This window comes from Cavia porcellus, unplaced genomic scaffold (assembly GCF_034190915.1).
Source record: "Cavia porcellus strain 051 isolate PalLab524CR breed Dunkin Hartley unplaced genomic scaffold, mCavPor4.1 scaffold_14, whole genome shotgun sequence".
In the NCBI taxonomy this organism is placed as follows: Eukaryota; Metazoa; Chordata; class Mammalia; order Rodentia; family Caviidae; genus Cavia; species Cavia porcellus.
The window spans coordinates 4,162,149-4,189,505 of record NW_026947497.1 but is presented as its reverse complement, the minus strand read 5'-3'; the positions used below and the strand labels follow the sequence as shown (position 1 = coordinate 4,189,505).

Here is a 27,357-nt window from a genome sequence, read left to right as displayed (position 1 = left end):
CAACCTCCAGTCAGGAGAGCCTCACCTCACCTGGACACTGATTACCAAAACTGCTTTCTCTGAACCTTTTGGTGAGAGAGTCTCCCTGTTCCCTGGGCTGGCAGTGCATGGAAATCAGTTTGAAAAGCCTGAGAAAGTTTCTGGCTTACCAGTCATACTTGAGATGTGAAAGTGTCTATTTCTTTCTCTGAAAAAAAGATAAGAAATGGTAAGAACTGTAAGGAGGAGATATCTGCACAATCCTGGAACACTTGACAGTACTTAAAAAGGGTTCTCTGTAGGTTACCCATCGATATTTCTCCTATAACCACAGATACAGGAAAGAGAGAACGAGATTCACAGATTTCTGCCTGGAAAATGAATCATAGCATGCAGAATCTCTAACGATTGCTGTGATTCTGTATGCATCAGGATAAACCACCCAGGATGCATGGTGGGGGACACAGCTACCCAATATTGATCATTGGGTAGCTATATCAATATATCAATTGGAGCAGCTTTTATAAAATCTGTAAGAACAAGTTAGATTTAATAGCACTCTTCACTGGTTTTATTTTTAAGCTTAGATCCACTTGCAGTTTATTTGTCTGAGGTGCAGGATTCAACTTCAGCTTTCCTTGTAGATGCTTTCCTTGTAGATGCTTTCCTTGTAGATGCTTTCCTTGTAGATGCTTTCCTATGGTCCTCACCAACACTTTTTGAGAAAAATCCATATTTGCTAACAGTAACACAGAACATCACTGTTACTGTAATCTAATATTCTCAGATGTATTTGAGACTCAACAAAGACTTTCAGTTCTATTCTGTTCTATAATAGATCTGACTTCTGACTGTTCATACATTATTATCACACTGGTTAACTAATGAAGTTCACATAGATAGATGATTGGTAGATGACAGATAGACAGACAGACAGACAGACAGATAGATTGAGAGATAGGTGTATCTGACAAGGCAATTCCATCACATATGTTCTTTTTTCCCCAGATTTTCTCAGCTATATTTGTTTCTTTATTTTTACATTAAAATATACAATTTTTATTTAAGATGGTTCATTTATAGAATTGAATAAATTTTTATTAAATTTGAAGGAATTGGATAATGACTACTTAGTAAAGAAACTATGGAGTGGATTGACGGATGGATAAATGAATGCCTACATTTTAGTTTCTTCTAAGCAGTAAAATATAGTGGCCAGTACAGAAGCTTATAATCAGAGTTCAAACACTGCTTCTGGCATATAGCTTGGGTTGTACAACTAAGAGAGCTTACAATCTCTCAAAATGAAATGAAAATAAAACACACAGTCATGCAGTTATGTGGGAATTAAGCAAAGTGATACACAGTAATCAGCAAGTGTTTCTGGCACAAAGAACTGTTCCCAGCAAATATCATCTGTTGTTTTAGGCACTTTACTGTGAACATATATGTCAGAATGTGACGGTGAGAAGCCATCATGTGGAAGAAAAGGAAAGAGATATCAAATTCGTCATTTATTTTTATAAACATAATATTGACCTGCCTTTTCTAGTGAATCATAGTTTGCAACAAATGTCCACGTATACTTGTAAATTATTTAATTAATTTCCACAAAGAGTTGTAAATTATTGAATTCTCAGAATGTCTATGTAAATTTTCTTGTTGATACAAAAAAGGTAACAGTCTCAACCTAATAGAATTAACCTATCGTATATTTTGGACTTCCGGGCTAGGTATGAGAATGAGACTTTATATCCAGTTATATTTACAGGACACAAGGAGCTTTCTCAGATGTTATGTATTGAGCCTCACAAAAATCCTGGAAGGCAGGGTTGGTAGAAGTCATTTTCCTCCATTTAACAAGTGAGAAAATGAAGCTGCAGGGTAAAGAAAGTTCCTCAAGTTCACACAATTAGTAACAGTGCAAGTGGAGTTTGTTCAGTGCTGCGAAATGCAAGATAGCTGTTTTTTTTGTTTTTTTTTTTTTGTTTTTTTTTTTTTTTGTATGACTCGAGACTGCAAAGAATTGATGGCTACCCTTAGCCAATTTCTTGCCTCTTGGATTTCCTGCTTGTGGTTCTGTTACACATTATGATCTGTCCTAGGGCAGAGCTGTCAGTGGAAGTTTCTGCCATGATGGAAATGTTCCATATCCAGGCCAACACAGTGGCATTAGCACATGTAGCTCTGTCATACTTGATTACAACTACAGTGATATTATTATTAGATAAATGTAAATAGTTACATCTTTAAAAGGCTACCATATTGGTCAGTGCCTCTGTAAAAGATATAAGCAATAAAACAAACCCAGTATCTATTTCAAGACCAGAGTTCACTTTCATTTAGCTATCACATAAATAGACTTGAAGAAAGTCAGAAAGTCTACCACTAGGTTTCATGAAAATTTAGATTCATTTTCTTTAAGAGTGTGTACATCGAATTTTAGTATTTATTATATTTTTCTCTAATTTTTAAAATTATATTTTAAAAAATAATAATTGTGTGCAGTTATACAGTACATGCTGATGATTTGCTGTATGCATACAATGTGGCATGATTAATGAAGGTAATTTTAACATATCCTGAACCTCACATACTTAAGGTTTTGGCATATTTTTAAAAATTTTGAACCTTACAATACATTATTATTAACTATACAGATCAGGCTTTGGAAAAAATATACAAATATACTTCACCTATCTAATTGAAACCTTTTCTTTTTTGTACCAGAATTGAACTCAGGACCATGTACTTGCCAGGCAGGCACTGGGCCACTGAGCTATACCCCTGGTCCCTAATTGAAAGTTGATTCCCTTTGGCTAATCTCTATCTCCCCTACTGCACCCCAACGTTAGTTCACCACCATTCTATTCTCTGCTTCTATGAGTTTGAGTTTTTGGCTTCTAAATTGATTCATATTCTCTCAAGAGACAAAGTCATTCTTTTATCAGGCTACATAGTATACCATATATGTGTATGTGTACATGTATGTATGTATGTGGTATGTGCATGTGTATGCACATAAGTTGCACGTGTACATGTGTTTAAATCATTCATCCATTGATGTACACTTAGGTAGTTGATTGATTCCTCATCTTGGCTATAGGGGAAAATGTTGCAGTGAGTGGGAGTTGCAGCTACTTGTTGAATGTACTAATTTCAATTCCTTTGAATATATACTCAGAAGAGACACTGGCGGATCACATAGTACTAATGATATTAGTGTTCTGAATAATTTCCATAAAATTTTTCATTGTGTATTTTCCATATTATTACATGAATTTACATTCCCACTAACATGCCTTATATGTCCACATCTTTCCAAGATTTTTTATATTGTCTCTAACAATCAATCAAATAAGCATGAACTGATATATCTTTGTAGTTCTCAGTTATTTTACTGACAATGATATCATATATGCCTTTCCTTTATGTGATATGAAAACACACTACAGAGCTACAGTAACCATAATAACATGGCGTGGACCAGTGAAGTCACTATAATATTTATTTGAATCATGATTTATTGTTCTCAGAGGCACAAAAAGCAAAAGCAAACTACTAAGATTGTTATCAAAATGAAAAGTTTATACAAAGCAAAGAAAGTAATTAGCACAGTGATGCACACCCCTTGTCAACTGGACACTAAACATTTCTCCATGTCATTCTTAATTTCCAGATAAACCCAGTACCAAGTTATTAATTTTTCTGAACATGACACAGCTACCCTGCATACATATGAAAACAATAAACCTTTCACAAAAGTCTCAATAGTTCCAACATTTTTCAAAAGTCAAAATCTCTTCTGAGATTCAAGGTAAACCCTTGGCTGTGGACCTTTGTAAAAATCATGAACAATTATATAATTGGAAAGTACAATGGCACAGAGCAGATTCCCACAGAGCAGAACTCACACTCAAAAAAAAGGAGGAAAGGGGATGGAAATAAATGGAATAAAAATAAGCACACAGTGATAAAATGTGAGTTCCAGGGATCTTTATTGCCCCCACACACACACACACAGCCTTGCTAACCGCTTTCCATAAGGCCTCACTCTCAGGCTGACGCCACTTACAAGTCTTTTGCTTTCCTCAGCAGACCTCTCACGTTCCTAGCATCTCACGTCCTGTAGTGTCCCTTGCATTTTTGGTTTCATTCCCACAGAGTCACACATCCATGACCTCCATGACCCCACAACTGCTGTATTCTGTATGCCTGAACAACCAGCATCACATGGATGATGCCAAAGTCTTCTGCCAGTTCTGGCAGGAGTCAGGCTCTCTTGGACCATGGTAGCAGTGGACTCTGAGTGCCTGTGTGGCTGAGCATGGTGACGTGAGTCCCAGGGAACCACTTTCCTAGAAGGCCCATCTTAAAAACAGGTATCAAGGACTCTCTTTTCAAATGAAATTTTGGCACTTTCCCATCTTTGCACCTTAATGGGTGGGATCTTGCTGATTTCTGAGATGTCCTCCCAGGCATCTTTCTTTTTATCCATCTATAAGGGATTTGCTTTGTTTTTAATGGCAGTAATCTTTTTAACAACCACAACCTCCTTTGCCTGCAACATTATACATGGTTCCTTTTGAGTCAGAAATTTAAGTTTTTCCCATAATTCTGATCTGGTTTTTGCCCTCTATTTACACTATAAATCTGGCTAAGAGAAGTCAGTAACCATAGTGTCAACATTGACTTGAAATTTTCTCTGCCTGATCAGTAGTTCACCACCCTCTATCTCAGTGTCCAGTGAAGTCTTAGGACATGGGCAAAATGAAGACAACTTTTTGCCAGAGGTAAATATACATAGCCTGTATTCCAACTGCCAATGAAGTCCTTGGTTCCAACTAAAACCACCTCAGCTGGATCTTAATGTCCATGTTTCTATCAGCTTTTTGTTCTTTTGCATTTCAACTAGAATTGCTCATCAAGCTCTGCTTACAACAATCTAGGACTTTCCTTGCCCAGATCTCCAAACTCTGCCAAACACCTGAAAACCAGTTCCAAAGGCCTCCAAGGCACGTATTTAGGTGTAGTCACAGCAGTGACCCCACTCACCATGCCATTTTTCTGGATCATACAGCTTTCTCATGGGTGGAGAAAAGTACCTGAAATTCACAACTTAAAGGAAGAAAGGCTTGTTTTTGACTCCAGGTTTTAGAGGTTTCAATCCATGGCCAACTGGAGTTAAGGCAAGAATATCGTAGCCAAAGGAGGTAAATAAAGATATTTACCTCATGGGGACTACAAACACTGCCAGAGAGGAAGGGAACAGGGACAAGACACAGCCTCAAGGGATCTCTATGCCCCATACAGACACACCTAAAAGAATGTTTACTGATCTCCATGCAGCCCCCAAGCCAATCAAGTTGACAGTTAAGTTTAACTGAGGTGAGATGAGGTGGGGTAGTGAGGAAGAGTGATGAGGGGCCGTACAAGAGACCCACACTTTTAATGACACAGTGGAGAAAAGAGTGGACCTCAGCATGTCTGCCTGCTAGATTTAGTTCCATAATCCAGGGTTATTTAGTGGAATCACCATGTGTCTTTGGATTTATTGACTGATTTATAAAATGAGAAACTTAAAGTATCTCTAAGTTCTCTTCCAACTGTAAAGATGGATGACAGATTGACATTCATCAAATATTTAATATATAATATGTACAAGACATTCTGTAGTTTTGTTTAAATGTAAGCTTTTTGTAGCAATCTATGCATTTTTTATACACACAATAATTTTCTGGATTATATTTAAAATACGTTACTTGTGTTTTGGGGGGGTTGTTTTGTTTTGTTGTTTGTTTGTTTGTTTTGGGCCTAGTGAAGTAAGAAACTTGTGTGTAGAGAAGGTGAAAGTGAAATGGAAAATGCAAAGATACCACATGAAAGGCTTTGATAGGGGCTGGGGATTTAGCTCAGCGGCATAAGCACCTGCCTTGCAAGCAGGCAGTCGTGAGTTCAATCCCTGGTACCGATAAAAACGAAAAAGACAAAAAAAAAAAAAAAAAAAAGGCAGGCTTTGATAGTCATCAGTTTTGTGACTGTTTAGAGACTCAGAGAAGGAAAATGAAAGATTGCATTTCAGGATTCCACTGCTAAGAGAACAAAGATGCTATTGATGGGAAATTGAGGGCTTGTGAGAAAATCTACCAGTATGGATGAAGAAGAAGAATTCTCCATAGGAGGCAGCAGCGAGGTAGAAATGCTCAGGTGTGCCTAGAGTTGTCATCCACTTTATGCCAGTGACTATGGCAGCCGATGGGTTGCATGAGCACAAGTAGATGTCACCCCGCTGCATCCTCTGAGTGGAAGTACGCACCGGAAGAACATCCCATCCCACCCTGTGAGTGACACTGCTGTCATGAAGATCGGTGCCCCTGCTCCTGACATCTGAGCACCAATGCGTCTGCCCTCTGCTCTGGCCCCTTCTACCCACTCCCTACTCTCCTGACTTCCCAGAGCCAACCAACCACCAGAAAGAAAACTCTTAGGCCAAAACTTTAGGTTTCGTTTATATATACATTATCTTTGTTTTTTACTTCTAATTTAATGAAAGGAAGGTTTCAACCAGTGCAGAAAAATCAGTTGATAAGCATTATCCCTCTTGATCAGAAGTCACCAGTTAGTAACAGGTTAATAAAATATGTTAATAAAATGTTCTTTGAACAAGATGAGGTAATAGCTGATAGTGCAAGTGCTTGTTTTTGTGCCCTCCAGAAGTAGGCAGGTTGGTACCACTGCCTTCATCCGTTTCCATCCAGGCCTGCATCATAGTGATGTGCTTATATCAGTTGCCTGGTGCAGCCTTTTAGCTTCTGACCCCATCAGCAGAAGACACGTTTGTGGCTGTTTGGAGGCTGATAGACTGTTGGGGCTGACTCCTGTATTTCCTGTTACTACTTTAAAAGACACCATTTGTTTAAAAAAGAGCCAGCTGAGCATGGAGACATATCTGGCTATAAAACAGAGCAAATCCAAATGATTTATTGAGTCACGAAAACCTAAGCCAACAGGCTCAAGAGACCATCTGGCTATTTGTATGTGGCTCAACCAGTGATAGACATCATGTCATTTAAATTCATAGTAAATAAGCTGTCCCATGGACTACTTCTCAGTTTATTCACTTTTAAATAAGGATTACAAAGTCTGATATCTTCCTTCCAAGTTCAATGTTTCCTTCTTTAACTCTTTGTATTTATTGTGAGACAAAATGCCTAAGCACTTTGGTTCACATATGTTATCTGATTTGTAGCCTTATTAACACTGTAATATTAGACTTAGCCAACTAATGGTGTAACCAACTTCCTTGAAATTACTACCTCCAAGTAAGTGGAGGAATCTGGTTCAGAAACCAGTAGAACACTAAGGTCAAGGAAATAATCTATTGCTTCCCTATTTTTTATACAGTTAACAGGCATTATAGTTAATCTGAGAAAAAGGGAAAAAAGGTTTAAAAACGTTTTTAAGGGAAGATAATAATATCACAACACTAATGTCTTTTACTCCTCTCCCAGTGTATGCACAATACATAAATATTTGAGAAGACGTATCCCTGGAAACCAAGTCCCTTTCCTTCTAGTGCCTGTGAGTAATGGGCATCTCCCCTCCTGTGACTGACTAAGTTTCTGGCGGTGGCCACATTCACAGGCCGCCCCAGGGCTCACACTCAAAGCTGGAAGGGTCTTCTGCCTTTCGTAGTGGAAGGTCTTACCTGGAAACACATCTGCCCTTGCTCTGCATTGTATTCTTTCTTCTTTCTTCATGAAATTCGCATCAACTCTCAGTGCAGTTTTCAGGACAAGATTTTTGCTAGAATTTGTTTCATTATTTTGTGCCTTTTCCAAGAAAGTCAATTCCCATGAGTACTATTACCTCTTCCGTCCCCTAAGATTAATGGACATCTCAAAATGCTATCCATGCTCTTTTACTTCTCTTCCAGTGGTTCTTATGCATGCTTAGTTTTAACTAGGTTGCTGATGAATTCACTTTTGTCATTCATGGCCTACCATTTAGTAACCATTTATAATTTTTCAGTTTATAGTTAAAACCCATTTAAAATTAAATTCGTTGATTTTACTAGAGTGGACTAAAACTACAGGAGGAAGGAATAAGGTAGATTTAAATTAAATTAAATCAAATTAAATTCAACTGGGCATGGTGGTGTACACCTGGGAGTACCTGGGAGGCTGAGGCAGGAGAATCACTGAGTTCAAGGCCCCTGGGTACATAGTGAGTTCAAGACCAGCCTGAAGTACATGGTGAGACCCTGTCTCAAAAAAATAAATTAAATTCAAATGAGGCTTGGTGATGTTTCTAGGAAAAGTGAGACAATCTGTCATGAACAATTCCTGTACCTGTTGTAGAATACTGAGCAAGGGCTGACTGCTGTCTACTGAATGCCTGGTGCGATGCTGCACAGGTGGATGGCACTTTATGAGCCAGCTGCATTCCAAGTTTATACATAAAAGGGTATGCAGTCATGTGATGTGACTTGCTCAAGGCCAGCATTATTAGAAGAGGGAGAAAACTCTGGAATTTAGTTCTAAATTCCAGTCTGCCACTCTCCCTGTGGTCTCAGCACACACAAAAGAAAGATTTTAGCCTGAATTTTGGAGCAAAAGTGAGCATCCTCAGTGTTATCTTTTAGTCTCGGGGCTAATAAGGTCTACTTAATGATAAATGAATTAAACTCCATATCTCACTAAATGTTTCATGAGTAGAATGTCTCTTAGACCTGACATAATTAAAATAATATACAGAAATATCCATAGTATAAGGTGCTTCAGACATTATCTGTAAAGCATAATTTCTAGTCAGTATGAAGTTTATGTCCCACATGTGTTACTCATTGTGCACCAGTAAGCAGAAACAGTAAAAAACACCCAGGATTTGGAAGCAGATTTATTTATGTCAGTGAACACTGATCAGGATCATTCCCAAAATATCAGTCCCTGGTCTCTGGTGGTGTAGGGCTTATATCTTGTGACGTGCATTACAGTGTCCAGCTATGTACCCCAGTGACCAGCAGTTTCTAAGAGATCAGAACTGGAACAGGAACTATTACCTAGGCAACCAACAAACTGAAGTATACTGGCTGGGGAGGATGCGGGGAATTTCTGCTACAATAAAAATTCAGCTTCTCTTAGTATTGATCTGTACTGAAAACAACAACAGAACAGAACCCACAGCTAACTTCAGCATTTTTCAGGTGTGTACCTTAGCAGCATCAAAGATAAAGTACAGACGTCCTTTAAAGAATGACAGAGTGGCAAGGGGCATGCATTTTAGTTTAAGTATTGCAAATGTATAGGGCATTTTTGATAGCCTAGTGAGTATTTCCACAAGTCTCTCATTCTGCCCCAATCTAGTCCCTGAGCTTATAATACCAGCTGTAAATATTTTCCATAAACCCAGAAATCCTTTCTAAAGAACCTAGAGTCTGTGAAGAACAGATTCTTTGCCTTCATGTCCTTTAGGTGGGTGGTTAGGAAACAGAAGGCATGGGTTGAGGTTGTTTTAGTTTGAGCTGTTAGTAAACAGTTGGTAGAAAGTGCCCAGGGTCAGCGAGCGAGTCACTGGTATCTTGCCAGGGCTCTCTGTGGCAGACATAGGCTGAGGGACAATGTAAGCCTGTTAACTGTCCTGACACCTGCCCCTCCACCCCATGGGAATCAAGGGGTGGATGAGACAACTGTCAAGAAAGGCATAAACGAGAATATACTCATTTGTTAGAGCCGATACCACCCAAGGTCGCCAGCTAAGTGGAAATTCACTTTCCTATGCTCGGGGCCCATGACCCATGTGTCAGGGGTGCTGAGTTCTGAAGCCTCACTTTGTGGCATCTTCACAAGCTCTTCCCTCTGTCTCTGTGCATCCCACTGGTCTTGAGCAGCTTCAGGCACAGTGGAGTCCTGCTGAATGACCTCACTTTAGTTTGTTTTAGCTCTTTGGGGACTGTCTCCAAATCCAGTCGCCATCTGACCAGGATTTTAACATACATATGGATGGGGTGGAGGGCGGGGGATGTAGAGAGCAATTCAATTCAGCCTATAGCAAAGAGATTATTTAAGATCTTTCCGAATCCATCGTAGTGATCCCAGTCACCTCGTGGAGTCTGGCTGCTTCCTGGCACCAGGTAGGAGTTCTGCTCTGTGAGGAAGACCACACCTGAGAGGAGGCCCCTGGTGAAGGACAGCACAGCACCGCCCACCTGAGTCTGACCCTGCCCACCACGCTGAGCTCAAAGCCAAGAAACTGTTTGGCTGCTAGCTGCTCTTGGAGCTCTTCTACCTGTCTCAGCATTGTCATTGTCATGGATTCCCTTTGTCTTCCGCTTCTCTTTCTTAGGGAAAACAGTTCCCGTTCAGGCTCCCCTCTCCCCATGCTATTAGAGAAAACAGGTCCTGTTCAGGCTCCCCTCTCCCCATCCTGCTCTCTCCGTAAGAAGGATGAACCAGTCTTTCCTGGGGAGGGACCCAGGCTTCTCCCTCCCATGGCTTCCTCTACCTACCCTGCTGAGGTTAAGGGTCCTACTGGGGTGGAGGTCCCTCTGCTGCTCACAAAATCCACTGTTCACAAAACCCAGGCCGTAACTAACTTCATGTGTGTCACACTTTCAATTTTCATGGGTCCTGGATGAAAAGTGTAAATTTTACTGGGCATTTGACAAATTAGTCCAAAAGGAAAACTTTCGTACCGCGGCCTAAAATTCCTTTCAGCTTTCACCTCAGGCCACCCCAGCCCCAGAAGTGCTGACTCCCTGTCAGAGGCTTCTCCCTTTCTGCTTTTCCCCTGGCTGCTATGCCTTGACTCACTTCTCTGCTCCAGAAGGATCATCCACCACACTGTGTCTTTCACCCACACTTTAAAAAGACAGATTCAGTTCTGTACTTAGCACTAAAACTACAGCACGATTCCTGTAGTTCAATAATCCCCAGAACTTGGAACTCTCACCTACGAATATATTCAATACCCTGCTCAGAAAACCAAATATTCCTTATAGGCCTCATTTTGCGATTCAAGTTAGAAGAGAGTCATAAACATAAAAATCGTATTTCTCTGTTTACCGTGTTGTGCCAGTACTTCATTTGATTACAATTATTTGCTGTCTTTTCAAGGTCGTTCCACTATTTTTATTTATTTCAGCTAAGTACTCAGAAAGATTTTACTAGATATCTTTGCCTAGATATTAAATTTCTAAAATGCGGTAAATCTATGTGATTTACTCAGTGTATTTCTAAGTTTATGGCTTTGCCAAATTACTCCTGTGCTCCTCAAACCTGTCATTAATCTGTTTTTATTTCATAGTCTTTAGAATTTGTGAAATAATACATCGCAATTAGTTTGTACTTTTTGATTCTCAGATTACTTTTGCCCCATTATTTCATCATTCTCTGAGAAGGAGCAGCATTATACAAACATCTGAAGTAGGAATTTCTAAAGCCTCTTGCTGCAGTGTGTAAGACCAGATGATGAAAACGACTTCCTCTGAAACCCAAAGGGACACACACATCTTCACAGAGTGAGCCTGCCAAGGCTGGAACCATCCTAAAATAACTGAAAACAACACGCAGAGCAGCAGTTGCCCTTCTGAAGGGAATTGAAACCTGAATATTAATTAGAATAAATAACATCTTTCAAATGCTACCTACTGCAAGCAAAGGGCAGATGATCAAATAAGAAATTCCTTGCACATATAGCAACTCACCAGAAATTGAAAACTCTTAAGAGTTGTAAGTGTATAAGCCTCAGTTAATCTATGTTTGAAAAAAAGTGTTTTTGTTTTAAAACAAGGTGTTAAAACAAGATTAAAACAGTTAATCTTTGTTTGAAAAAATGTGTTTTCATTTTAAAACAAGGTGCTTAAAATAAGATTTAAAACAAAAGAAGTCACTTTTTCACTGACACGATTACAAATACAAGCCAGGTCTCTGCCATGCCAGTGTCATCTGGCCTTACAATTTCCCAAGGCATTTCCTAGAACGCTGTACTACCAAACCAGAGATCTCATCTAGGAAGGACTGCACAGAGATCTCTAAATCCCACGCTGAAGCAGTATGGGGTCAACTTACATGTACGGAAGGATCACCTCCAAAGCAGTGTCTCCCAACTCAGTATCTATTGCTCTCCTCTCCTCCTAAGAGAGTTCCTAGCATTCAGCAACTTTAAGCAAATGGCTCTCTGATGAAATATTTTACCCTCCCTGTTCTCATGTGTCACAGTGAAGCAGGAAGCATCATCAGAAGCCTTTTGCTATGATGATGTCACTAAATCTTTAAAACAGATAAGACACTATATACTTTGATTACCGGATAAAAGAAACTTATCCATTAAATAAGCAAAAGAAGCTGTTTTCTTGCACATAACACAGTTGCTCCCACCTTTAAGGGAAAGCACAGCCTCTGTGTTCATGTGATTTAATACCACAGGTCAGATTCCAATTTCTCTGAAATGTATAGTTTTGCATACATTTTTTCATTCAGCTAAAGTACAAAGCTCCATCATGTGAGTGAGAGAAATACACAGTTTTGTATATGTGCATTTTAAGTATAAGAAGGTATTAATATACTTATTTTGAATTACTTTTCCAAGGGAGGTACAGGCATCCTCCAATTTAAGGACAGGTTGATCCAGCAAATTACCCACTACAGCAGCTTCATTTCTCTTGCATTTGCATTAGAATCGATGGCCCCTGATTTGGAAATCCATGAGGTTGCCAAAAACCAGCACTGTTGCTGTCCCTGAATAATTCCCAGGATTGGACTTGAATTCATTTCAGTGTGGCACTGTGGGGGTTCAGCTGGTCATAGATCACTGCCTAGGTTCACTCTCTGGGCATCTCATCACCCTTCTGATGTTTTCCTGTCTTTTCTGGATTACCTGTGTTCCGAATCCTTGAGTCCTCCTGCTCAAGATAGAATGGCTATTCTGCCATTGATGAGAATAGGAACTCCTAATTTTTTAATGGAAATACTAGAAACATTTCTTTTAAAAATGTCCTGTCATTTTTCTTTGGCTCTGTCTTTTATGTTGTAAAGCCTGTGCTATTTTTTTCTTGCAACTTAGAATTACTCAATATCCTGCACAGGCATTGTGTCTAGCACAAGTCACTTGATTTTCAACATTACTGATTATGTGAATCTATAGCATTCACTTTTCTTTTCTGGAACACTAATTTTCCTGATATTATGTAGGAAGAGCTTGAATGTAATGTTTTAAAATATATTTCTGAGTTGTCAAAGCAGAGGATATTTCTTTCTCTGAAAATATTAATCATCTAAAAGTGTTACTGTGTAGACAAGTTATTTTGTCTTTGTCTCAAGCAAATTTCACAGGTCAGTACAAATGGAAGTCTTAAATGCAAACAGCAAAAGATATTGGGAATTTACTCCTTGTATTAATTTTATATCTATATATTATAGTTAATAATTAAATGTCCATTATGATCTGCACTTTTTGGACTTTAAAAACATTTATTGTCTTTTTTTATTATTTAACTCATATTTTATTAAGGAAGTTGCACTTACCTGATTTTCAAGACAAATATCAAGAGTCAAATATCAAGAACAGAGCATTCCTTCTTTTTCTTCCTCTGATAATCATTATAATAATTGTTTTCTGAAGGAAAGATTATTAACATCTATTATTTTATGGAAATGGACTATGTGGAAAAGCAGTGAAGCCATTGTGACTGTTGAGTTTCTTAGACTTTGAGTTGCAATTGAAAAATGGTTTTGATGCCACCTCCAATCACCTCTCACTTTCACACACACAGAAAGATAACAGGAAGTATGACCAGAGAAGAACTATTTTCAAAGTTGTCAGTAGCTGCATAGCTCCTATCACAAAGTTTAGCAACAGCTTTTAGCTCTTCAGGACTGAATTTGCATCTCACCCTCCCCCTCTCCTATACCCACTATCGTGGCCCTCTTTGTCTTCACAATGTACATTCATAGTCTCATGCTAGGCGATGGATTATTCATTTCAAAAATATCTATAAAGTAGTTATGTCTTGGAAATGAAGCAAAAATGTATATCTTGTCCTCTCCTGGGTATCTCAGAACCTAGCACTCACATTTTCATTTAATCTTCATAATCCCAGGTGAGGAGTGTTCTTTCCTCTTCTTTAGTAATAAGATTGTTGGTATTCAGAAAGTTTAATTTTCCCAAGCATGCATAACTGCTTATTAACAGGGCCTAGATGTAAATCAAAGTCTTTAACTGCAATATTCTGGACACTGCAATATGCTACCGTGCAGTAGAGACTTTGGGGCCTGCCTTGTAAAGGCTCCACGAAGAAAGCTTCCTTCATGATCCCACAGAAAACCCTTACAAATGGAGGGTAATTAATTTTACATATCTTTTCAAAAGTCACTGTAGTCACTTTTTGGCAGTAGAACATAAACAACAAGATCTCTTAAATTATGTAATGAGAAAAACCATGAGACTCTTTGATCTAAACTTAAAATTCCAATTTTTCAAATTTCACTGTTGAGAAGTGAAGAATTATATCAAATCACAAAACAATATACAAAACATCTAATGCCCAGTGAGGAAAAATATGCATATGCATCTGTTATGCATAAGATCTTAATAACAGATAAATTTATTACTTGAATAACCAGGAGTTTACCGTCTAGAAAAAAAGTTTTGCTCACTCTTTGCTCTGGAATCATCCTCCTTTACTTCTTGATATTCCTGATCCAAGAGAAATGCTTGCATTGGATGTTTAATTCTAATTAAAACTGGGCACCTCTCACCCACACAGACGCATTAGACCAAGTGAGGGGATATAGATACCGCCCAGCAAGGTGCCTTGCTACAACAGGGCCTTGACGAATTTTAGTTTCCCTTCTGCCTTCGGAGATAACCATGTATATGTTACTGTTGCTATCCTAGGTGTGTACTTATTCTATTTGATAAATAGTTTTATGGAACTGAATGTATGTCCATATTGCCATTCCTTTCTGAATTATTATAGTATAAATTTCTTTCCTTTTAGCATTGTGAACACTGAAGAAAGCTTCACAAGCTTCTAGAACATGTATTTTGAATTATATTTACTGTGGAGTGTTAATAGGGTACACTGACACAGTGTCACTTTCTACTAAAGAAGTTTGTGGAATAGTTTGTGGACACTAGTGAAACAGAATGCAGTGAATAATGCATACAAATCCTTATCTTGCTTTATTAGTAACATTCAACACACACACACACACAAAATCAAACCAATAGGATAATGAAGCTTGTGCTGCAATACCCACTGTGCAGTTCCTTGTTATATGCTTCACATTTGTGGTCTCCCTAGAAACAGTCCAATCTTCATTTTCATAGAAAAATATATGCTATGGGGAAGAATACATTACTTTCTGATATAATTCAATCTAGCTAATGATGTTGCCACATACCTTATTAATGTGTCTATTTCACAAACATTCCGAGACATACAAAGCATCATTAAAATCTGGAAGCCATTAGATTAAATTGCTGTCGTTTTCCCACAGTATCATCCACAGATCAACATACATCTGCCCTACCTTCTTTCTTCCCTCCTGTTATACCGTGAAATGCTTAAATCTGTGGATTCCTTTCATGCTCTCTAAGAAAGCATGAGCCTCCAGTTGTACTCTGCCATCTACAGGCTAATTTTGACGGCATTCAAACACATTTTGGAATGTCAAGTTTTATAAAGTGTCTTTGCTTTCCCACCTCTTCCTCCACCCATCTGCCACTTTATATTCCTCTATCATAACCAACCAAAACAACCAAAAGTTTTACGCGTTCTTTCTCTACACCTCATCCACACTGTAATTTTTTTTTCCATTTGGATTTTTCTTCTACGGAAAAAGGCTTCTATTCAGTTCATCACTCATCTTCAGTCTTGTGGTAACTATAATTTCTTATCTTATTAAAACTTTAACAGCATTCTAGGGAATTAACAATCCTTTCTCCTAAGGGGGAGGGAGGCTCCTCTTTTGACTTTTCTAACCACATTCTAGTAGGTTTCCTACTAAATTTTTGTTGCTTCCTATCTGACTTCAAAATATCTGAATTACCTGTGGCCTGATCTGAGCTATTTTTCATTCTTTGTTCTTTGAGCGATTTATTTCACTCTTCTGACACTGAATATCGCCCACTTCCCACTGATGGAGATACGGGTTGTAAGTCCATAATTCTTCCATGAGCTGTAAGTTTATATCATCAGCTGCATCCTTGACATCTTTGCTCTTTAATTTATCAAACATTTTTAAATTTTAGTGTACAAAACTGACCTTTGAGATTAAGTGTAGAGTCTGTCATGAAAACGGTCTCTTCCAGCACTTACCCAAACATCAGCTAATGGCATTTTTGCTTTCCCAGATACTGTACTCAGGAAAGAGTAGTTCTTAAACGTTCCTTCTCCTGTACCCATTATCCAGTCCCCCACTAAGCTCCAGTGTCTCTCTGCCCTAGAAACATCTCCCATCTCTCCACTTCCTTCCAGATCCATGGCAACAACTTCTCCAAGATCTCACCAGTCACCGTGATCGTTTTCACAGCCCCCAACAGGCTTTCCAGATTTACACCTGTTCTTCTCAAATTCATTCTCCACTCACAACCAAAGGGATTTTTAATGTAAATTAGTTCTTAGAATTTGTTTATAATTTTCAATGATTTTCCAATACACTCAAGTAAATTTAAATCCTGAAAGCCATGCTCAAAACTTTACAGAACCATGCTATGTCTCATCCTGCTGACCTCACTCTGTGTAACTTTGGGTCACCAGTATACTATGTCCCAACAATGTGTGCTCACTATTGCTGCTTAAGCCCACCAGCTTTTCTCCTATTTCTGAGCATTCAGTCAGTCGCATTGGTCTCAGGGCCCAGAAGGATGTGACTATCGTGCTTTACACTGGACATTCTCTAGGTTTCAGCTGAAATACAGCTTCCTCAAAGAGATCATCTGTGATATTCCACAATCTACACTCATGTCTTAAGAAAGACATGAATCTATAATATTTTAATAAATGTTTATGAATTTATTGTTTAATTATTGTCTCTTTAATTTGTCACTGAACTTCTAGAATCTGGTATCTTGGTTCCTTTAGAAAATTGGCATTATAGGAAAACATTTATAATGTAAGGATACAGCAAATTAAGTGCAAATAATTGCTTTATGTAAAGATGTGTCACCACATGTATCAAGTAACTGTTCTTTCCAAACATCCTGCTAAACACCAAAAGCAAAGCAAAGAGACCTTGAGAAACCATGGAACTGCCTCTGTATTAAGTTCTTCATCTATAAAATGGAGAAATTACTTCCATGGTCAAAGATTTGTCATGAAAATTAAATGAGTTCTTGTATTTAAAAGGTTTTATTTTTAATGACTATACAGATCTCTAAGTCTTTCACTAAGACCAAAGATGGACACAACTCTACCAACAATCTGTCAAGGCTTGTTTTCTGGCCATGTCTCTTTCAAAGCACAAGCTGCAAGAGTAATTTTTTTTCAGTGATTCTTGAAATGTGCTGAGCATGGCAAAGGCAGCAGAGAATGAGTGTCAACAGAAATTGATCATGGGAAGGTGGTAAGAGGAAAAAAACGGAAACAAATGTTTGAGAGGTAGAATAAGTCCTTAAATAGGTCTCAGGGTGAGAATGCTGCCATGTCTCCTGGAATTTACAGGCCAAAAACCTTAAATACAAATACAGAAATTGCTCTCTATTTTGTCAAATTATAATATAACCAACCTGCCTATTTCCATAAGCAAAAGCAGAACACTTTGATCAAAAATCTCTCCCATTCTTATTACAAGACTTCCTTTGTACTCTATCTTGAATAGGCATTTTTGTGCTTTGACTTTTATGAACAGTATACCCTTATTACATTTTTGTGTTGATTTGTCAAATGTATATCATAAAAGTAGATTATGTGTTTAAACTATATGACATTATTTTCTTTTCTAACATAACAAAAGATCAAGAAAATAAATCAGCTCCAGTATTTATATGTGGGAATTTCATCTAAAAATTATTGTTGAAATTGGTCTATTATTTGAATCTCTAGAACATTGGTTAATAAATTCATTTTGATTTTTTTTAGACCACAGAAATTCCTTTTTTATTTCCTATTTTAATTTTCTTCCTCTAAAACAAAAGTTGAATCTTCTCTGGTCCTTGAAAGGTAAATAGCTAGCTGTGATACTGAGAAGTCTTTTGTTACTGTCAAAGAAACCACTGTTCAAGATAAGCACAACCGACAGATTCAAATGGATTTCTGAGCTGTGTACAAGCCAAGGCAAATCTGTGGCCTTGCTCAGAAAACAAGCATCCTTCATTTTTGCGACTTTTCCCACTACAAGGAAATTAGGAGGGGAAGCAGCATTTGTGGGGAAGGACCTATGAGAGGCTGAAGGAAGGGGAGACACTGGCCTGTCCCTCAGTGCTGGCAGCAATTCACAGGTATTCTGAAGTCACCCTGGAGATCTCCATTTGCACTGGGAGTCTGTAGACTTCTGCCTTCTTGCTGGAATGAAACCACACAAAGTACTCTCCTCAGCATTCACACACTATATTTGAGACTTCTTCTCAGGCTGCCATAACAAAATTGCTCAAACTGCATACCATAAACAACAGAATATTCTCTCACAGTTCTGAAGATTGAAGTTTGACAGCCAGAAGGGCTGCTTCTGAGCCTCGTGGATGGCTATAGCTTGGTGTCTTCCTGTGTTCCTTACTTCCAAAGTCCATGCACTAATCTCTTGTCTTGAAGGTCACTGGTCCTGTTAGGTTGGTGCCCACACTAGTAAATCTTATCAGAGTTTAATTCAGTTACCTCACTAAGGACTCTGTCCAAATACAGTCATTGAGGCTCTGGGGATTGGCACTTCATATGCATTTGCAGAGATGTAATTCAAGTCATAGTCCTCTGACTATGGAAGCTTCCTCTGATAAATGTCTAAGCTGCTGTACCCCTGTACCCCAAATGTATGACTTTCTCACATGTGAAATATATTCACCTCATCTGAATAGTCCCAAAGTCTTCCCCCATTACATAACCAATCCTAAATTCAAAATTTCATTTATATTATCATTTAACCAACAAATGGTCAAGACTCCAGTAAGATTTATCTTGACATGAGATCCTTCTCAGACTGTGAGCCTGGGAAGCCAGACACTCTGATTCCAAGCTACAGTGGTGGCAAAGTTCAGAGGGTGGACATTCCCATTTCTCAGGGAGAGAACAGATCATGGGTCACAAGCAAATCTGAACCCTTCAGAACAGAGCCCATTGAATGCTAATGCTTGAAAGATGTTCTCTCTAGTTTTGCCCTGTAGGTACTGCAGGGGCCCCACTGTCTCGGCCTCAGTAGTACCTTAACCCTCTAGTGACAGGGGAGCAGATAGCCCTACACCCAACTCTGCCCTCATGGTAGCGCTAGCAGCTTTGCCAATCTCTGAACTGTTTTTGGCATCTTTCTACCCTTTCCTTGAAAAATGCCGTATGTATCCAGAGAGCTCTGTTAGCTTGACCTTGTGAAATTCTAAAACTGTGAGCACTGTTCTTCATTTTATCCCTTCCATCTGCTTCATTCCAAAACTGACAGATTTTCATTGCTTAATCTCGTCCATTTCAGCCTTCTGCTGACCTCCTTGGTTAAAGATCCACAAGTCCTGATCTTCAGTCTTTGTATGAAATGGTGGTCTGGTCATTTGCGACAACGTCCTTTCTTATTCTTTGTACTATGGATAGTCTGGAAAACATCCTCAGGTGCTGGCTTCTCTCTGCAACACCTCCTTCAGTTGATCTCTGTCCTCTCACATTTTACCACAGCAGCAAAGGGAAACCAGGCCATGCCATCCACGCTTTGCACAGAAATTTCCTTAGATAAGTGTCCAGGCTACTCATGTGTTCACTCCCACACACACTAGAGCACAATCTGGCCAAGGTCTGGGCCATTTTAGAAGAATTGTCTTTATTCCAGTGTCCAGTCACATTGTCTGCATGTCCACCTGGGACCGCATCAAAGCCTCTGTAATGCTTGCATTCCTGTCATTCTTCTGTTCCTGATCATGTTTGTATATCTCTCCCGCTCCCTTCCTTTCCTTCTGAGGCTCCTCTAGAATCAGGTTTAAGATACATCATTACACCAAGAGTCCTTTCAAGGCAACTGACTTTTTTCCTCCATTTCAAAATTGGTTCTCCCCCTACAAGGTACCCAGGTCCAAAGTCTCATCCACTTTTTCTAATATTTGCTCTAGTAGCCTCCCACTGCTCAGCCAGTCCTGAGATTGTACTGGTTTGCTGGAGCAACAGAGTGTCACAGGCTTTGTGGTGTAGTTAATAAAACTTGGCTTTCTGACAATTCCAGAAGTTTAAAGTCTAAGAAAAAGAGGCAGCAATGCCTTTTGCCTCTTCATCGGGCTGTGTGTGGTCTTCCCTCTGGCTGCCTGTCATGTCCTCTTCTTAGAAGAGGTTGCTTGATTAGTGCCAGTCATAATAGAGCAGAGTCGACCTCTTAAAAGGGTGTATATCCAGACACAGCCACACTCCCAGGTGCTAGGTATTAGGATTTCAACATACAAATTTTAGAGATGCAAAATTCAGGCTGCAACAGACCTCTGTAAGTTATCTGTAATTTATCGTCAGTCCATAAAATCAATCTCATCCTTTGGTGTATTCACTTTTATGCTGCCACCCACCTTCTCTTTGTTTTGGTGGCTACAACCTTTTCTTTAGTTTAAGTTCATCAAAAGCCTAAAATCTTATGAGAAAGGTTCTCAGTAGAGCCATAAAATGACATTTAAAATAAAATGTGTCTAATAACATATAAAAGAGTAGACTGCAAACACAACGCAACACACGTAACCAAGTATTTTCCCTATCGACATATACGTACACAACTGTGCACATATGCTTGTTTTTTTCATTTGTTTGTGCTTCACATAATTTCACACAGGCATTACTCTAGGCTGATGCTAACCACGTGTACATACTGGATTTGGCAATAATGTCGTTGCTTGCTATCACTAACTTAATGTCCTTGTATTCTTACCCCATCCTGACATTAGAGCACAAATCCAACACATGCTCTGAACCACGCTGCAGGTTCCACAAATATGTTCTTATTTTCTCACTTAGAGCTAAAATTCCTAAGCAGTGTTCAAAAACAAAGCACCAAAACCAAACTTACATAGCCCAGGAAATTTCATATTTACATGGTTGCTACTAGATTTTTCTTTAACTTATGCTTTTAGCTTGATAATTTGTGGTTAAAAGTGGCAGGTGTGTGCTTTTCACTTCAGGAAATACAATGGCCTTTTCAGAGACATTCCTGCAGAGTAAAGGTTCATAAAAGTGGCGGGGTATAGTCCAGAGATATTTCTTCAAATCATGTGCTCTGAGGGTATTCTACAGTAAGCAGAAGTTTCCTATCACCCAGGACTACTTGTAGCTCGAACATTTACAGAAAATAACCCCTACGTCAGAAAATATGACTCCTATGAATTTTTTTAAACAGTTGGCAGTGCTCTATTTAATTTCCCAGACTGACTCTTTCATGACCTAAACCTCAAAAACCATCCATCAGACTCTAACTGAATGTGACAGGTAAGAACAGCCACAGGCATTGCCGTGTATAACCTGTGCAGGATACAAAATGCGAAGATGTTTTCCCCTTTAACACATGAGGAAAAGGTATGAAAGATTATTCTCATTAATAGCTGACACTCATTTCGGTCGTCCTCCGTGGTTAAAGCGGATCATTAACTACTAGAGACAGGCACCATGGCTCAGTAAACCCTGTACCACCTGTCCCCATCCCCCTTGCCGTCCTGCTGGCAAGCTCCTACCAAGGACAGTAAGTGGCCACAACTACACAGGTTGCCATGGAAATAACTCCCATCCTGTCAGAAGCAGGATATGTCTTTCAGCTTCAAGACGTGCATGACATCAGTCAATCTTTAAATCCTGTTCAGTAAAATTCGTTAAGACACGATAAGAACTGAATCTTCTCCAGCCCAGACTTCCACCTACACTCAAAATCTCAAGAGCCTCAGGATTCTACCAATGGATCCCCCTCCTGTTAACATGCTAGTGCTGTGTCGGTCCAGCTGGGCAGCACAGTCCTGAGACATTTGCACGTTTATCATTGCTCAAACGTCCTGCTTCCAGAAGTCATTTTCCTTAGCATTTCATGGAGAGGATGATTATAGCCGTATGATTTCAGTATTTCACAAAACAAAGCAGCTTCTCCCTCCCAAGACACTGTCTTTGGATTTATATCAAAACTAAGGTCCAGAAAGTTCAACATTCAAAATAAGGCCACAAGATGTTTTTAGTTGAGGGATGGATAGGGAGACAGCATTTTATAGAAATACATCTTTAAAAACCTATGTCAGTTGTCTCACTTAGGAAGAGCCTCCTCAACATTTTCAAATATGTTTGTAAATCCTTTGCAAGGAAGTCCTAAAGGTCCCGTACGTGGGAAGTTATCAGAAACCTCTTTCCATTCTCCCATCTTTTGTCCATACTTTTCTGGATTTTCTCCATGTCAGTGGTGGAAAGTCATTTAAAAAGACTCTCATAACCTCACTTACCACTTCACTTTTGTTGGAAAACAACTTCTTGGATAGACAATTTGGGTCAATTTATATAAAAAGATTTGAATAAACTGCAATTCTCAGGTATAATTTTTTTTGCTCTGTACATGTATTTAGACTGTAATTGAATGTTTTCATATGTCAAAAAATATGGTTTTTTTCACTTACACTTTTTTTCCTGGATTTATTTACTAAGAAGGAGAAAAAGCAGACACTGCCATTTTATTTTTTTTGTTTTGTTGTTTTTTGTTGTTCTTGTTTTTGATACTGGGGATTGAACTCATGACCTCAAGTTTGCCAAGCAGGAAGGACACAGCCATTTTAAACATACAGGACAAATGATACGGGTAGTGAACCACATGACTTAATCATCTTTGTGTCTTTCAAGTTCTTCCATTTTTTTTATTTACTTTTCTTCACTTATGTAAACCTTTCTGATCACCCTATATTGAGAAGTATTATCTAAATGGCTGGAATACATCAAAACAATCAGAGTTTTTTTATATTCTGGCATGGGAAAACAAAAAGTAAAGTAAAACTTAAGAAAGAAATTCACATTTCATTTGCTCCTGAAAACAAGGAGCAAATTAATGGTTTCTGAAAGGACAGATTTGATTTTTAAACAGGCTGGTCAAAATGGGGGTCACAGAAGAAAACAAAATGACAGTCGACAAAAGACTCCAAGGAAATGAGCAAGTTAACCAACAAGAATAATTGGTGAAAGAGTGTTGGAGACAGACAAAGAAGCCAAGAGAACGTGCGGGGGAGCCTACCAGGAGCTTACCAGGGGCAGTAGACTATTCCTGTATTTATGAATGAAACTCGCAGGAACCAGCTTCATTCAGCCTAATGTCACTGCAGCCTCCGTGAGCAGACGTGCTTCGGTCATTCACTTTCACAATAAACAAGCACAACCTCAAAACATTGTTCTCAGTTGTATTGAAATATATTTTGTACTCACCACCTTCCTATGCCTTTTAACAAAGATTTTACATTTTCACTTTTGTCATGATAGTGTGAGCTTCAAAGTAAGGTGCTTCCTCTATCATTATATTTCCCACTATGATTTTCCACACTAAATTCATATTCAACAAATGTTTTCAACTAGAAGGAGGAAAAGAAGACTGCAGAGTCTGAATTTTAAGAGCCTTCCATTCACTTAGTTCTGGGAGTCACAGTGGTGAAATCTTTGCCTCAGAGTCTCCTATGCAATTCAAAGACAATAACTTGGTAAACAGAAATGTCAGTTAAAATGTGGCTCTTACCTGGATTCCACAAATATGTAAATATAATAAATACAAGACAACATGCCGGAATATGAATGCTTTTCTTTAGGAAAAAAATACAATTTGATGAATCCTGAGAAAATCAAAGGACCTTCCATAGGTGCCCAATGATGGCATTCTGGGAGCTGTTGACCTGGATTTTCCGCTCCAGTGGCCGTTCTCCATCGGGTCAACTTACTCACCTGGATTGTACAGTCGTTCAGCCCTAGGGGAACCCTGGCTTTCCATGATGATCCGTTTCCTGCTTTGCCTATTTCTAGAACAGTATCTCTCATGACTCTTAACCTTGCCAACTTTCATCAGAATTTGCAACTTACAGTCAAAGGACAAGATCACTCCATAAATAATGTATTCTCCTAGTTCTCAGTGGCCGCATAGGACTTGCTCTGGTTTATTAATCTGACTTCTCATAGATCCTCAAATTATTTTAATATACCTTCTCCTAAATATTGTATAATTTCCAGATCTATAAGACTGATCAAAGATGAGCTAGATGAATGAGATAATCAGAAAATACTATACATAAAGCCACACTCTTTGGTGTCTTCGGTGCCTTTGATTCTAGCTTTCTCATATATAGACACAGACTAAAAGTACACAGAATACCCTCTCATACAAGCTCTCATACAAATACTGCATTGCCATTTGCCATTCATATATTCTGTATTTACTGAGCTTCATGTATATAACCATGAGCGTGGGATACTATGGTCCAAAATGGTGAAATCACAGGAAATGACTTATGCTTCCCAATTATAAGTCAGTTGAATAAGCCAATTGCCTACTTGGATGTTCTTGGACTAGTGTATTTATAATCAGTATATATAGCAATTTTTCCAGTAGAAGAAAAACCAAGTTAATTCAGATGTTTGCCTAATGAGTGTGATGTGAAAGAAATCTTAATAGCCTTAAGCTACAACCAGAGTATAATAAATAATAGAACACTGCCCAGCCCTTGCCCTTTACTGTGCCCACACAGTGACTCAGTTTCCCTAAATATAACGTCTTCGCTCTTGTACAGTCTGAGTAGCACAGCCAAATCCTAGCTCGGCTTTCATCTCCCGTAGATCCCATGGGCTTTTGCAAACCCTTCCTCCAGGCTAATTAAAGTATATTTGATTGTGTTTAAGCTAATGCCACTCCACTAGGTAGGTACAGATGCAATCACAACACACTTCCTGAAATTTCACCTTAAATACTTTCCATGTATAATACCTATGTAATATATCTATGTTGTAACCCTCACTATTTTAATGTACTGACTAATGTTTAGACATGCTGTATATCTTCGATAGAAAACTATGATTTGCAGCAAGCCATTAAAATTATTACATGCAATGAATTTTTAATTTACCAAAAAATGATATTTTTCTTTTCAGGTTGTAAAAATGATGATCATCGTTGTGGTGACCTTTGCCATCTGCTGGCTGCCCTATCACATCTACTTCATCCTCACCGCCATCTATCAGCAGCTGAACAGGTGGAAATACATCCAGCAGGTCTACCTGGCCAGCTTCTGGCTGGCCATGAGCTCGACCATGTACAACCCCATCATCTACTGCTGTCTGAATAAGAGGTAAGAGCAGGGCTGCCAGTGCAAGGTTGATCCCTCCCGCCTTCTCTAAGAGCATCTGTTGGCCCAGTTTCTGTGTGTTAATTTAATAGATAAAAATAAAGGAGACTGCAAAAACTCACTAAAAGGAGTACAGAGCCTGGGTTTTTAAGATTCCCTCCTGCTTTATGAAAATTATTTTTTCAAAACAGTATTCCTAGAGGTTCTAATGGGGTGATATCTCTATGGGCCAGCTTCTTCCTCCAAACTCTTCAGAATCTTACATGCTAGAGAGCGAGGTGCCCCGTGATGGAAGGCAGGGACCTGAAATTGTGTTTAATTCCACAAGGCAAGGAGGTGCGTAATTTCCATAAGATGAGGAGGATTGGCATGATCAAGTGGGGTGGACTGGAAACGATCATCTGTACAGACTTCAAATCAGCTGGCTGCAGGAGGGGGTAGGAGCAGCGTAAGGGAAAGATGTTTGTGGGGACATAAATACTCAAATTTAATTCCAGGATAAAAGGTGGTATGGCATTTCTAGCTTTAAGAAAAGAAAAACCACCCTTGTTTAGTGTGTTTGACACATAAATTTCTTACAGTTGACAATTCTCTTAATAGGCCAGTGTATATGGCGCTGATACTAATGGCTCCTCCTGGAAGTTAACTGAATGAGCTAAGGCGCATGCTCTTCTCAGTGGGAGCTGCACCACACTGTGCCCCAAGTTGGTTAAATACTTAATTAGTTCAATTAACACTCAGTCTTCTTCACTAATTACAGAGGTTGTATCTTGATTTAAGCCACCCACGAGCAGCACATCTGCTTTTAATTGACTTCGTGTGATTTACAAAGATGACGATTTCACACTTCATGTATAATCAGATAATAGCCATAAAGATTAATAATTAATTCTCACATTAAATGAGACTTTCATTATAAATGTGCAATTTTTCTGGAGAAGCTAGTTTGTTATACAGTGTATAAGCCAGTTTTAAGTGCTTTACGGATCCAGCCTAATTCAATCACAGTAACAAAACATATAAAAGCATGGCCTACTGATAACCTGACATGTGCCTGTGCTAGGCAGTGACTTGCTGGTCACTGATGGAAAGCTAAGATCTTATTAGAGGAGGAACATAGAAGCCCAGGGCCCAGATTCTGAGTTTGCCTAGAAGTCAAGTTCCCAAGCAGAGCTGGCTCACGTGGCTTCAGCAGGGTGTCAAGGCACCTCAAGGACTGTCCCCTGGGATGTAACCTGACATTTCTGTGGCCTCTTTCTCTTCAGATTTCGTGCTGGCTTCAAGAGGGCCTTCCGCTGGTGCCCTTTCATCCACGTCTCCAGCTACGACGAGCTGGAGCTCAAAGCCACCAGGCTCCACCCAATGCGACAGAGCAGCCTATACACAGTGACAAGAATGGAGTCCATGAGCGTGGTATTCGACTCCAACGATGGGGACAGTGCCAGGTCCAGTCACCAGAAGAGAGGGACGACCAGAGACGTAGGCTCCAATGTCTGCTCCCGCAGGAACTCCAAGTCCACCTCCACCACAGCCAGCTTCGTGAGCTCCTCCCACATGTCGGTGGAAGAAGGCTCTTGATTTCTCTCTGGGGTCAAGGCCACTGCAGGCACCCCTTCTCCTGTCACTGCTGCTGTCTCTCACTCTCTGGAAGCTGAAGGACAGTTTTTAGACAGCTACGCTTACAATAAGACAGATTGCACATAAATATAACAAAAATACTACTAAGATATGAGCTCTCCCCCCAAAAAAAGAACAAAATGGGCTTTAAGAGTATGCCTTGAAAACTCTAAATTATTAATATGATACAAACAAAAATATAGATCCGAGAAATATTTATAAAGTGTCCAGTTTTGCTTATTTAAAAGTCACTGTGCACATTTGTGACACTGATATGGTAGTTTTTTCCCAAAATATTAAAGTTTAAAATTTAATACTGTC

General features: G+C 39.1%; 1 protein-coding gene across 1 annotated transcript in view; it reads left to right on the top strand.

The window, feature by feature from the left end:
* The window catches only part of Tacr3 (tachykinin receptor 3), a 66,122-nt gene extending 38,812 nt beyond the window's left edge, over positions 1-27,310 (top strand). Inside the window, 2 exon segments of the mRNA NM_001172729.1 lie at positions 25,226-25,422; positions 26,685-27,310. Of these exon segments, the coding sequence (NP_001166200.1) occupies positions 25,226-25,422; positions 26,685-26,997 (510 nt within the window). The 3' untranslated portion in view covers positions 26,998-27,310.
* Positions 27,311-27,357: the final 47 nt, after the last annotated feature.